This window comes from Cibotium barometz, chromosome 22, assembly GCF_041138505.1.
Source record: "Cibotium barometz isolate CiBa-2024 chromosome 22, ASM4113850v1, whole genome shotgun sequence".
NCBI lineage: Eukaryota > Viridiplantae > Streptophyta > Polypodiopsida > Cyatheales > Cibotiaceae > Cibotium > Cibotium barometz.
The window spans coordinates 42,722,690-42,735,951 of NC_141067.1; the positions used below are offsets into that span (position 1 = coordinate 42,722,690).

Consider the following 13,262-nt stretch of genomic DNA (forward strand, 5'->3'; position numbering starts at 1 on the left):
GACCATTTGGTCCATCTCCAGTTTTGTGTCTCGTTCACTTGAGGCCAGGCCGGTGTCTCATGTGAAGAGGCCAGTATTTTTGCTTGACATGGACGGGAGCTAGAATGGTGCCACCCGTGTGTTAGCAGGAAGGTGTCGTATGGACGGGAGCCAGACTGGTGCCACCCGTGTATGACCTGGACTGTGTTCTATCCATGGGATTGTCACGCCATGGAAGAGCCAGTATTTGTGCCGTGTCTTACCTATGGTACTGTCACTCCATAGGGAGGCTCGTGCCTGGAACTGTGTTTTACCTATGGGACTGTCACTCCATAGGAAGACCAGGATTTATGTTTTATGTCGTGCCATTTTTGTGCCCGACAGCAGATATTTTGTACTTGTTCCATGAACGGGAGATATGTCCATGATACTATTTGCACATGCACTCATGTTTTGCATGTTTGAAACTGTTTTCGCATGACTTGTATTTTTGTGTTTGCCTGCTTGACGTGTCACTTACTAAGCGGGGACGCCTGCCAGTGAGTCGTGAAGCTTGCTCTGTCTTCTGACGAGTTTTGTTGCGTGTGAACAGGTGGTAAGTGTATTGCACATGTTGGTTTAATAGTTTATTTTCTAACCTTTTGTTTCATAAGGTTTTATGTTCACAGTCACTTAAAAGTGGGCACCCACTATGGGGCCAAGGTGGGGAGCCACACTTAACTTTTGTGTGTGTGTGGGGGTGGGTGCATGGTCACCTACCCACACCACCATGAAGTTGGCCGCCCCCATGCAAACGTGGGGAGCCGGCCAGTTGTAATTGTTTAACACCCCTCCAACATCTACAAAATAGAGGCGACCACCCTTCGTAAAAAACAGAAACCCAGCAATCGTTTCCACCATCCCTGAGGCTGCTCCTTCTCGTGGCTCTCAGGCGGCTGCAACCCCTCAGGCGGCTCCTTCCACCATCTCTCAGGCGGCTGCTTCTGTCCTGCAGACGACTGTACCCTCTGCTGGAGGCTGCGTTGAATCTCTAGCAGCCTTCTCTTCGCTAGGCGACCTTGTAGGTGGATGTGCGCTCCATCTTCAGCAAAGGCTGCGCTTTTGCTCCTCTCAGGCTGCGCATGCCATCTCCAGCAGGTTGCTGTGTCCTGCATACAGGCGGCTCCTGCTCCATCTCTTTCAGGCGGCTTCACCACTCTCCCATTTGCAGCCACAAGCGGCTGTGCCTGTCTACAGCTGGTGACTGCGCATGCTTCGCTTCCTGTACAGGCCTCTGTGCTCTTCACCAGGCGGCTGCTGCCAGACGGCTACGCCACCTCCTCCACAGCAGACGGCTGTGTCCAACACAGCAGGCGGCTGTGCTCTTTTGTAGGCGGTTACACCTTCCATCCATAGGCGGTTACAGGTGGTTTTGCACCTCCTAGGTGGCTACACCTTCAACACAGGTAGCTCCTCCTCCTTCTCTTCGACAGGCTGCTGTATCTTGGTGTCCACCACTAGTAGCTACACACAAACACCATGGGTATTGGTCTTCCATCTGCGAGCTACAAGTAAGTGAATTTGGATTTAAGTTAAGAACTGTGTTGTAAATCTGATAAAGGATTCTCTCTCTACGGCTAACACCCGTTCGGTGCCGGGTAGTCCAAGCTTTTGGAGAACCACGGTCCAAAGGTGCCGAGGGCTCTCCTTACAGCTATATGGACGCTTTTCAGTTGAGGACAACTGATTAGAAGCCGAGGGGGATGTCACAATTCTCCAGAGATCTATGCCACGCGGAAGGATTTCTTGGAGCATGATGGATTCACTCATGTAAAAGTTGGTGAAAAGTTGGTGACTTTAATGAGTGATTAGGGTTCGTGACTCTGAGTTAGTAAGAAGAGTTGGTGACTCTGACTACTATAGTTATGCATTCATGCAAGGGTTGGTGACCCTAGTGTCTGCATAAACTCGTGAAAGAGTTGGTGACTCTGTTCAGTGAGTATGTTAACTCATGGAAGGGTTGGTGATCTTGGTGAGTTAGCCAGGCTCATGAAAGGGCAATGGCTCTAATGAGTACATCATTTGGATCCAACATGGGTGGTGCCCACGGTCGCGACAGTTTTTGTGTACAAGATGACAAGTTGGGAGATTTAATCAAAATCGTTGTGCACAAGCATTTGCCTATGAAGTGCACTTGCATGTGTGACTTGTTTTGTTTGCCTGGACATTGCATGGTGTGAATGCGCATCGGGGATGCCTGGACACCCCGTGGATGTGTGTGTGCACACCTGTTTGGGACTAAGGTGGTGAATTTTTTGTGTTTTGCAGGTGGTAAATGTGCACACTCAATCTTATTTAATTATTATTTCTTTGTTTACTAAAGTCTATGGTTGCAGGTTCACATTCATTAAAGTTTGGACGAATTTTTTGTGTTTTGCAGGTGTTAAATGTGCACACTCAATCTTATTTAATTATTATTTCTTTGTTTACTAAAGTCTATGGTTGCAGGTTCACATTCATTAAAGTTTGGACGGATAAACTTATATTTTATAAGAGTGTTCACATCGGGCTGGACTATTTTAATGAACTGGGACCAATTATGAGGTTTGGGCACCTGGGCATTGGACCAAAAGCCCACGAATTGCTAAAAGAGACCAAGGAGTTATTTTTGACATCCATGAGATATTTTTCTGGGTGCTTGGGGTGTGGAGCAAGCTAAGGGCAGCCAAGAGAGCTGGTCGATTGCAACTCTAGAGAGCACATTGGCTGTGGACAACAAAGAAGGGAGATATGAAGTTGGCTGACTACTTCTCTTCTTCTCTTTAGTGTTGGAACAGAGTCCAGGTGGCTGGTCGACTATTGATGTACTTGTAGCAGAGTTGGCCGACTACTTCTCCTCTCCTCTTTAGTGCTGGCCGGGTTGTACACAGTCTACTGGGACGAGAAAAGTCGCACATAAACTCCATAGGGCTGGTGGACTTTCTGTATTGATTCTCTTTTGGCTGGCTGTACCGAATCACAACAAATCTCAGCCCTACTTCATGGGATTCCTTGATACGGAACAGATACAAGTTGTGCCAGGCTTCAACATAGCTTCATGGGATGCAAAACGATTGGGCCTGTTTGGAGCTGCTAAATTGCACAATCGTGTGGATAGTCGTGAAACTAAGGAACAATTGGTGACTGTTAAGCCCAGGTTGGTGACCAAGGGCTTGGTTTCATTGGACAACAGTTGGTGACTTCTTTGGCCCTGGTTGGTGACCGAGGGTTGGCTTTATTTAGACAGTAGTTGGTGACTGCTTTGGCCTTGGTTGGTGACCGAGGATTTGTTTTCTCTATTGGGCAGTTGGTGATTGCGTTGCTCTGGTTGGTGACCGAGAACTTGAATTGTTTTGTTTTCCACAGATTTGGATAAATCTGGTGTTGGCTGAGGAGTGGAACTCCCGGGCACCCGCATCTTGTACAAGAGAACACTCTGTTGGTAATAAAGATACCTTGGGGGGGGCGGGGGGGCGCTGGCCCAACTTCAGCCCCTAGTGCTATGTCATGTGCAGGATTATCTTATGTGGTTTCAGGATGTACATTACATGATGTATGTGACAGATGTGTTGATTCATGCCACGGTGGGAAGGTATGTAAGATACGGTACGAATTAGGTACATAAGGTATGCATTCAGGTATGGTTGAGATTTTGAGGTACGTAAAAACATAACTATATAGTGTATATATATGTACAGAAAAATGAATAAAAAACTGCAAACTTTAAATTTGAAAAACAGTTCATTTTTGAACAACACAATTACGAAAATGAGAGCTATCAGTAAACAAAAGCATAAATAGGTGTCACGAAATGGAATCACTGAAACGTTCAGTACCCATGACTCAAATGCCACGTGTTACATACTATAAGCAATCAATCAAAATTTAAAAATTAAAAGATAGTTTACTATCCAGAGAAGCCATAAAATAATAGTTCTAGTCACTAGTGTCACTATCACTGTACATTGCAGAGTGCTCAATGATCAATCCACTTCATCACCATCAGATGATGAAAAAGATGAAGATTCAAGATCTCCATCTATCAACATGTTTCCTTCTCTATCATACTCTTGCTCTGCAATGGTGGTGACCGTAACGGGCTGGCACTACATCATCATCATCTCTCGTTGCTACGCTGTTAGTACCAAAAGTATGTGCGTATTGTGCAATAAAACACACAAATAAGTTAAACAAGAACGTACATGTACCCTCACCTGCTTGGGTGTCCCCAATGTGTGGAGACGGCTAAAATCGGCAACGGCGGCCGACCTAGGGTTTTTTTTGGCCAAAATTTTTTTAAAAACTACCACATACGGCCAATGAGGTGATAGCTCAAGTGGTGAAGGTGTTTGCCTAGGACCAAGAGGTCCTGGGTTCAAAACCTCCCTGGTGCTTCCTCAACGGCATCACCTACGGGTGGATAAATAAACGCCTACGGGCGGCGGCCCACGAGCGGTGAAAAATTGGTAACTATGGGAGAATCTTGGGCCAAAGGCCAATTGGAAAAAAAAATTGCCACATACAGATCCATACCATACTGTACCGTACACTAAAAAAAGGTACGTACATACAGATGCAACCTTGATTCATGCTTGGATGTTGAATGTATGTTGTGATTTGGGCCACTAGTTTTCTGTATTAGACGTGTCCGCTTGTGACAGCTTTCCTACTGAACTGTAGGATGCACATGTGAAGGCGGCGAGATGCTTTTATGCACAGATGGAGCGAGGGTCCCTTCTCTCCGTGACGGAAGGCGAGGTCACTTAGCATTACTGGTCTCTTGTAAGGTTTCCTAATTCCTCTTCTGAGGGCTCTAAGCATGTTTATTTAGCCTTTGGCTATTTATTTTAACTAATGGAAGATATTTTTTGTCCCGGGGAAAAAAAGTGCCTTGCAATCCACACTATGCATAATGAAGCATCCTTCTTTCGCGAGTTATGCATTCATGCAAGGGTTGGTGACCCTAGTGTCTGCATAAACTCGTGAAAGAGTTGGTGACTCTGTTCAGTGAGTATGTTAACTCATGGAAGGGTTGGTGATCTTGGTGAGTTAGCCAGGCTCATGAAAGGGCAATGGCTCTAATGAGTACATCATTTGGATCCAACATGGGTGGTGCCCACGGTCGCGACAGTTTTTGTGTACAAGATGACAAGTTGGGAGATTTAATCAAAATCGTTGTGCACAAGCATTTGCCTATGAAGTGCACTTGCATGTGTGACTTGTTTTGTTTGCCTGGACATTGCATGGTGTGAATGCGCATCGGGGATGCCTGGACACCCCGTGGATGTGTGTGTGCACACCTGTTTGGGACTAAGGCGGTGAATTTTTTGTGTTTTGCAGGTGGTAAATGTGCACACTCAATCTTATTTAATTATTATTTCTTTGTTTACTAAAGTCTATGGTTGCAGGTTCACATTCATTAAAGTTTGGACGGATTTTTTGTGTTTTGCAGGTGGTAAATGTGCACACTCAATCTTATTTAATTATTATTTCTTTGTTTACTAAAGTCTATGGTTGCAGGTTCACATTCATTAAAGTTTGGACAGATAAACTTATATTTTATAAGAGTGTTCACATTGGGCTGGACTATTTTAATGAACTGGGACCAATTATGAGGTTTGGGCACCTGGGCATTGGACTAAAAGCCCACAAATTGCTAAAAGAGACCAAGGAGTTATTTTTGACATCCATGAGATATTTTTCTGGGTGCTTGGGGTGTGGAGCAAGCTAAGGGCAGCCAAGAGAGCTGGTCGATTGCAAGTCTAGAGAGCACATTGGCTGTGGACAACAAAGAAGGGAGATATGAAGTTGGCTGACTACTTCTCTTCTTCTCTTTAGTGTTGGAACAGAGTACAAGTGGCTGGTCGACTATTGATGTACCTGTAGCAGAGTTGGCCGACTACTTCTCCTCTCCTCTTTAGTGCTGGCCGGGTTGTACACAGTCTACTGGGACTAGACAAGTCGCATATAAACTCCATAGGGCTGGTGGACTTTCTGTATTGATTCTCTTTTGGCTGGCTGTACCGAATCACAACAAATCTCAGCCCTACTTCATGGGATTCCTTGATACGGAACAGATACAAGTTGTGCCAGGCTTCAACATAGCTTCATGGGATGCAAAACGATTGGGCCTGTTTGGAGCTGCTAAATTGCACAATCGTGTGGACAGTCGTGAAACTAAGGAACAATTGGTGACTGTTAAGCCCAGGTTGGTGACCAAGGGCTTGGTTTCATTGGACAACAGTTGGTGACTTCTTTGGCCCTGGTTGGTGATCGAGGGTTGGCTTTATTTGGACAGTAGTTGGTGACTGCTTTGACCTTGGTTGGTGACCGAGGATTTGTTTTCTCTATTGGGCAGTTGGTGATTGCCTTGCTCTGGTTGGTGACCGAGAACTTGAATTGTTTTGTTTTCCACAGATTTGGATAAATCTGGTGTTGGCTGAGGAGTGGAACTCCCGGGCACCCGCATCTTGTACAAGAGAACACTCTGTTGGTAATAAAGATACCTTGGGGGGGGGGGGGGGGGTGGTGGGGGGGCGCTGGCCCAACTTCAGCCCCTAGTGCTATGTCATGTGCAGGATTATCTTATGTGGTTTCAGGATGTACATTACATGATGTATGTGACAGATGTGTTGATTCATGCCACGGTGGGAAGGTATGTAAGATACGGTACGAATCAGGTACATAGGGTATGCATTCAGGTATGGGTTGAGATTTTGAGGTACGTAAAAACATAACTATATAGTGTATATATATGTAGAGAAAAATGAATAAAAAACTACAAATTTAAATTTGAAAAACAGTTCATTTTTGAACAACACAATCACGAAAATGAGAGCTATCAGTAAACAAAAGCATAAATAGGTGTCACGAAATGGAATCACTGAAACGTTTAGTACCCATGACTCAAATGCCACGTGTTACATACTATAAGCAATCAATCAAAATTTAAAAATTAAAAGATAGTTTACTATCCAGAGAAGCCATAAAATAATAGTTCTAGTCACTAGTGTCACTATCACTGTACATTGGAGAGTGCTCAGTGATCAATCCACTTCATCACCATCGGATGATGAAAAAGATGAAGATTCAAGATCTCCATCTATCAACATGTTTCCTTCTCTATCATACTCTTGCTCTGCAATGGTGGTGACCGTAACGGGCTGGCACTACATCATCATCATCTCTCGTTGTTACGCTGTTAGTACCAAAAGTATGTGCGTATCGTGCAATAAAACACACAAATAAGTTAAACAAGAACGTACATGTACCCTCACCTGCTTGGGTGTCCCCAATGTGTGGAGACGGCTAAAATCGGTGACGGCTTCCGACCTAGGGTTTTTTTTGGCCCAAAATGTTTTTAAAAACTACCACATACGGCCAATGAGGTGATAGCTCAAGTGGTGAAGGTGTTTGCCTAGGACCAAGAGGTCCTGGGTTCAAAACCTCCCTGGTGCTTCCTCAACGGCATCACCTACGGGTGGATAAATAAGCGCCTACGGGCGGCCGCCCACGAGCGGTGAAAAATTGGTAACTATGGGAGAATCTTGGGCCAAGGGCCAATTGGAAAAAAAAAATGCCACGTACAGATCCATACCATACTGTACCGTACACCAAAAAAAGGTACGTACATACAGATGCAACCTTGATTCATGCTTGGATGTTGAATGTATGTTGTGATTTGGGCCACTAGTTTTCTGTATTAGACGTGCCCGCCTGTGACAGCTTTCCTATTGAACTGTAGGATGCGCATGTGAAGGCGGCGAGATGCTTTTATGCACAGATGGAGCGAGGGTCCCTTCTCTCCGTGAGGGAAGGCGAGGTCACTTAGCATTACTGGTCTCTTGTAAGGTTTCCTAATTTCTCTTCTGAGGGCTCTAAGCATGTTTATTTAGCCTTTGGCTATTTATTTTAACTAATGGAAGATATTTTTTTTCCCGGGGAAAAAAAGTGCCTTGCAATCCACACTATGCACAATGAACCATCCTTCTTTACAAGAAGAATCGGTGAACAAAAAGGGGAAGAGCTTCGCACTAACTCCTACTCAAATAGTTCGCCAAACCTGCTTTGTAATGTCCTCTTCTTGTATTCACATGGTAAGATGACCTATTAGGAGGGGATTTACTTGGCACCAAATCAATACTGCGATCCTTTGGCTGTAGGAGGCATCTCACTTGGCAATGTGTCTGCAAAGCAATCTCTATTCTCACTTAAGAACATGAGGTACCTTATTCACATTCACTTTAGGCCCTTCTTCTTTCTTGCCCTTGCTAGTACATTGATGAGACATTGGTCTCTGCTATAATATTTAAAGAATTTGTCTTTGTGAATGTACTGCACTCTTTGTTGCTCTTCCAAGGCTTCAGCTGCACGTTTTCGGCTTTTGGAGCATTCTTTGTTGCATTCTTAAAAGCCTTTTAGGTGGTGGCCCACCTTTTTTGTAGGTTTTGACCAGCTTTTTCCTTCCCTTTTCCCATCCTAATGTCAATCTCCGATTGCACCCATTTCACATTGAGTTTCTAGGAAGCCAAACCTAAATTTATGAGGAGCTGTAAAGTCTGATTTGGGTAGATTTCAAGCCCATGTTGGAAGATGGGTTGAAGACCCGACTCAAACTCTCTTCTTTTCCTCTTCATCAATTCTCATGAAGGGAATCACCTCTAGTAGTACCCAATTTTGCTACATAGGATTAGATGGATTCACCCTCTCTTTTTTTTCTTTTTTTTTCAAAGAAGAGACTTCTATTAAGTATGAGAAAAGCATACAACAATCACGGCTATAAGCCGGAATATGATCACCCCTATATGTAAGGTGATCTCAACCACTGAGGCGCATCATGGTGCCATGAAAGACCTGTGGGAGTAGAGGAAAAGAAAATGCCGTGGTCCCACTCCCACAAAAATACAATGCTCTTTGCGTGTGCGGAACGATGGATTCCCCCTCTTTGATCTAGCCAATCTCACGTTTTGCATACGTTCTTTGCAAAACTGGGAGGCAGAAACTGAGCATACGTTCTTTAAATTGAGCACATGTAGTAATGGTGGTGCCGGAAAGTTTCTTGCTCAACCATCAATGTTCAACAGTACCTTTCATGTACATTCCTTTATGTCTGAGATTTGATCTTTCTGAGAACTCTCCCTCATGAAAAGCAATCTCAAACTAGGAGATGAAAGCTAAGGTCTTGCTGGAGTCAAAATCACCATGATAATTTTCAAACTTGATGGATTTGTTTCCTTGTTTCAGACTCTACGAGGATGGAACAAAAGCATTATACTCCTCGTGTAGATAAAGGCAAAAGGAGGGCTGAGATTGTTGACGAAGAGGATGCTCATCACAAGGAAGAGGTTAAGAGAATTCAAGGCATAAGTTGGATCCCTGTGATAAGTGCCTGTGAGTGAAGAGGCATATATGTGAGATGGGAGTTTCATAAGAAGTAGAGGCACGGTGATGGAAGTAACACTTTTATTAAACATTTTTCTGGACATTTGTTTGAGATTATGCTTGTGTATAATGGGCATTGTTATGCTGTGTATAATGGGTGTTGACCATAGATCTCCTATGTCTATCGAATATGGGTGTGGGAGGCTTTATCAATTGTAGGATTTTCTCAGGCACATGGTATTCCTTTTGGTTGTGTGCACTCTGTACAGTGGGATGTTTTGTGGCATTGACAGTTCTCTCTAGATCACCATGCACAAAAGCTAGCTATTCTAGTGCAGATTGGATCCTAGCTGTCTAATCACATACACATTCTATAAAGGAGGATTATTTTGAAAAGTTTCCACCGATGAAAGTGTTGGAATCAGACATCTCCCACTACATCCAATCAAAGTATGATACTTTCATGGCTACTTTACATGTCAGCAAACATAGAAGACCTTTTGTTTGTTGCATGCATGATGACTGGCAATGATCCCCTCCTCCTCTCCATTCCTGGACACGGAATGGGCTTAGCTCTTGCCTTGCCCATTGCGGTCCGGAATAGAGAGGCGGCTGTGATTCCTTAAGCCTCTCTTGATCTTGATGGGTTATGGCTGCATAACATATTCCCGCTGGCCAGGCTCCAGCTTTGTTAGTACTTTCCCATTTTTGTTTCAAATGTGCTTTCACTTTCATGGAAGAACCCACCTTCCAAACATCACTTTGCTCTAGAATAAAAGATGTGTCTAGTATCTTGTATTGGCCCTATGTTTATTACCTTGAAGGTGGTTTCCTATTTGATTTGGACTCCATCGCATCACTTACACTTCATGAACCTGCACCGGCTCGTTGGTTGTTCTTCACACTCTTTCATTGGTGCATATAACATTGATTGGAGTTCTTGAACTTCTTCAAATGCATCCATTTTTCTTGTTAACCTCAGTTGCTTCTACTGTGACTTCATAGAAACTGTAAAAAGTCTGCACCGGCTGGTTGGTTGTTCTTCACACTCTTTCATTGGTGCATATAACATTGATTGGAGTTCTTGAACTTCTTCAAATGCATCCATTTTTCTTGTTAACCTCAGTTGCTTCTACTGTGACTTCATAGAAACTGTAAAAGTCTGGCATGGTGAAGCATGGACTGGATATTTATGGAGTTATTATATCTCATTTTTTGAGAATGATCAATGCTATGTTATATTCACTAAGTCATTTGGAAACAGATTTGGAGAGTGGCTATTGGGGATGAAGTGTGGGACTTGCTCAGACCACCTGTCAGCAATCTACCATCAGATTATCAGTAAGATCCATTTTTTCCCCCATGAAAAACAATAAAGAATTTACTTCAGAAATTCAGAGTTTGGGTGTGATTTCATGCTCGTCCTTGTGTTAAAACTGAGTGAACTTAGCATCTCACCACATTGCAATGGGAAAATCAAGTACAAGTTGTATAAAGGAAAAGAGCCACAAGGGCCGTGGGTGAGGGGGTTGGGTTTTCTGAAATGTGGCTGTTGAGAGATGCTCAAATTTTTTTAATTTAATTGAGATCCTTCTATTATATTAGTTAACCAAATGAACAGCCACACAGGCTAAGTACAACCTCACCTCCATAGAGGGAATGATAATCAAAATGACAAAAAAAGGTGCCCTGGGGGGGGGGGGGGGGGGGGGGGGGGGGGGGGGGGCGCTCCCCAAGCTGGCGGCTCTAGGGGGTGGATACTACCTCATACAATGTGGTGTGTGTGTGTTGGGGGGGGTAGTGTGGTGTGTGTGTGTGTGTGTGTGTTAAAGTGTGCGTGCAGCCTCTGTAGGGCCAGCTGCTGGTCGCCCTTCGCTACCTTTGCAGCGCTGGCTTCTTATTGCTTCCTCTGCAGCGCCACTTGCGTACAACCTACCACCTGTTCCCGCTCCAGCTTCACGCCTTCCTCTTCTGTTTATAGCTCCTCTCATTATCTCTACTGTGCTGCATCTTTTTTCTCTCAGGTGCGACTGTGTGTGTGTGCGCGTGCGCGCGCGCGTCTCTGTGTGTGTGTGTGAGAGAGAGAGAGAGAGAGTCGTATTTCAATCATGGCTTCAGGTTTGGATTTTTGTACATATGCTCGAAAAGAAAGACCTGCAGATGCTAAGCGCCGCCTATCAGAGCCTGCATCACAAGATGATGAACTTACTATGGAAGCTCAGCACGTCTTTGACACCCTTAAGGATGACTTTCAGCAGTCACGACAGGAATGGGGCAAACCGGTTCCAGAGGTCACGTACAAATTGAAATTGCCGTCCCTTGTGAATCCTCTTAGGAGGTTGTCTCAAACTGCAGTTATAATTTTCTTTCCAGGAAAAATCCCAGCGGCAAGTGATGTCGCGCAGTGGATTAAGTCCATCCTTGGAGGATGCTTTGTAGAGGGAGTGTATTTTGCTTCCAGAGGCTTTTATGAGGTGCATTTATCAGATGCTTCGTGCAAGCAGAGGCTTCTTGAATTCTCTCCCCTGTTTTACGGGAAGCAGATGGTACATGCTATGCCCTGGTCCCCAAACAAGGATTATCAAAGTCTTATACGACATCATTGTCCTGTATGGGTTGAGGTTGTTAACTTCCCGGACTATATGCGTGAAGAGTTGCCTGGCCTGGCTGCTTCTTTGGGACAGGTCATTTGTCCTCCACGCCCCATGGGAAACCGTAACAGGTTCTGCATTCTCTGGGACACTGATACACCTACCCCTCCTTCTATTGCAGTGGAAGTTGAGGGAGTGCAATTGGGAAAAAAGTATTTTGAATTGAAGTGGGGTGTTTTTGCAGGAGCTTGTTTTGCCTGCCATAAGTTTGGGCATCTACCCTCTGAATGCCCAATGGTTCTGCATCAGCCCCCTCCCAATGCCTTGCCGCCCCAGACACAGGAAAAGAATGAGAATTTGCAAGCTAAGACAGCAAATAGAAATGGAGCAAAGAATGCCAAACCAATCAATCAGGTGCAGTCACTTGCTGGAAAAGGAAAAGATAAAGGAAAAGAGAAGATGAAGGAATCTGCGAGGATTGATCAGGATGGTTTTCAACAACCTAAGAAGGTGGTTGTATTGAAGCAACGCCCCCTTCAATCTCGTCAATGGGATGCTTCTTCTCCCTTACTAGGAGAGGCTTCTACTTCAGCTCCTGTCCTTCAAAATTGGGTGGGGGTTTTGAAGAAGGGCATCCCCATATGTGATTCAGAAGAAGGGGATAATGCTATGTCTTTCATGGGTCATGATGGAATGCAGCCCATGCAGGCAGAGGCTTTGCCTCTCTGATGTCTTGTTTTTATATATGATACTTTGCTGTATATACCTCTTTCATGCCTCAAACACTTAAGTGCTTTACCTACAACGTACAGTGCCTCTGCAATGTCTCAAAGTGGAGGCTTTTATGGAATTATGTACATAAAATGCAGCCAGATATTGTTTGTTTGCAAGAGCATAATCAACACTCCATGGTTGGTCATCATGTTTATTTTGGCGGTTATGATATATATTATGCTGGTACCACTACCTACTCAGGTGTATGCATACTGGTTAGACATGAGCTGGAGCCTCAGTTAGCCTTCAATGACAGTAGTGGCAGATGGATGGTCATACAATGTAATGTCAATGGTGATATTCTTGAGTTTGCATCAGTCTATGCTTCCCAGACCTCTGCCATGAGGGCTTCATTATGGGATTCATTATGCAGATATAAATGGAGATCCAATGCATTCATCTGTGGAGATTTTAATAATTCCCCTCTGCCAAGAGATAACACCACTTCAAGATCTCATATGCTATCATTGGAAAGGCAGAAATGGGACAGCATGCTTCTTTCTGTGCAGGCTGAAGATC

General features: G+C 44.3%; 1 protein-coding gene across 5 annotated transcripts in view; it reads left to right on the top strand.

The window, feature by feature from the left end:
* LOC147626623 (uncharacterized protein C16C9.01c-like) overlaps nt 1-13,262 on the top strand; it is a 129,943-nt gene that overhangs the window by 72,977 nt on the left and 43,704 nt on the right. For all 5 annotated transcript variants that reach the window (XM_086816679.1, XM_086816682.1, XM_086816681.1 and 2 more), the window contains exon 5: nt 10,643-10,719. In XM_086816679.1, coding sequence (XP_086672805.1) covers nt 10,643-10,719 — 77 coding nt within the window. The remainder of the gene's footprint in view (nt 1-10,642; nt 10,720-13,262) is intronic.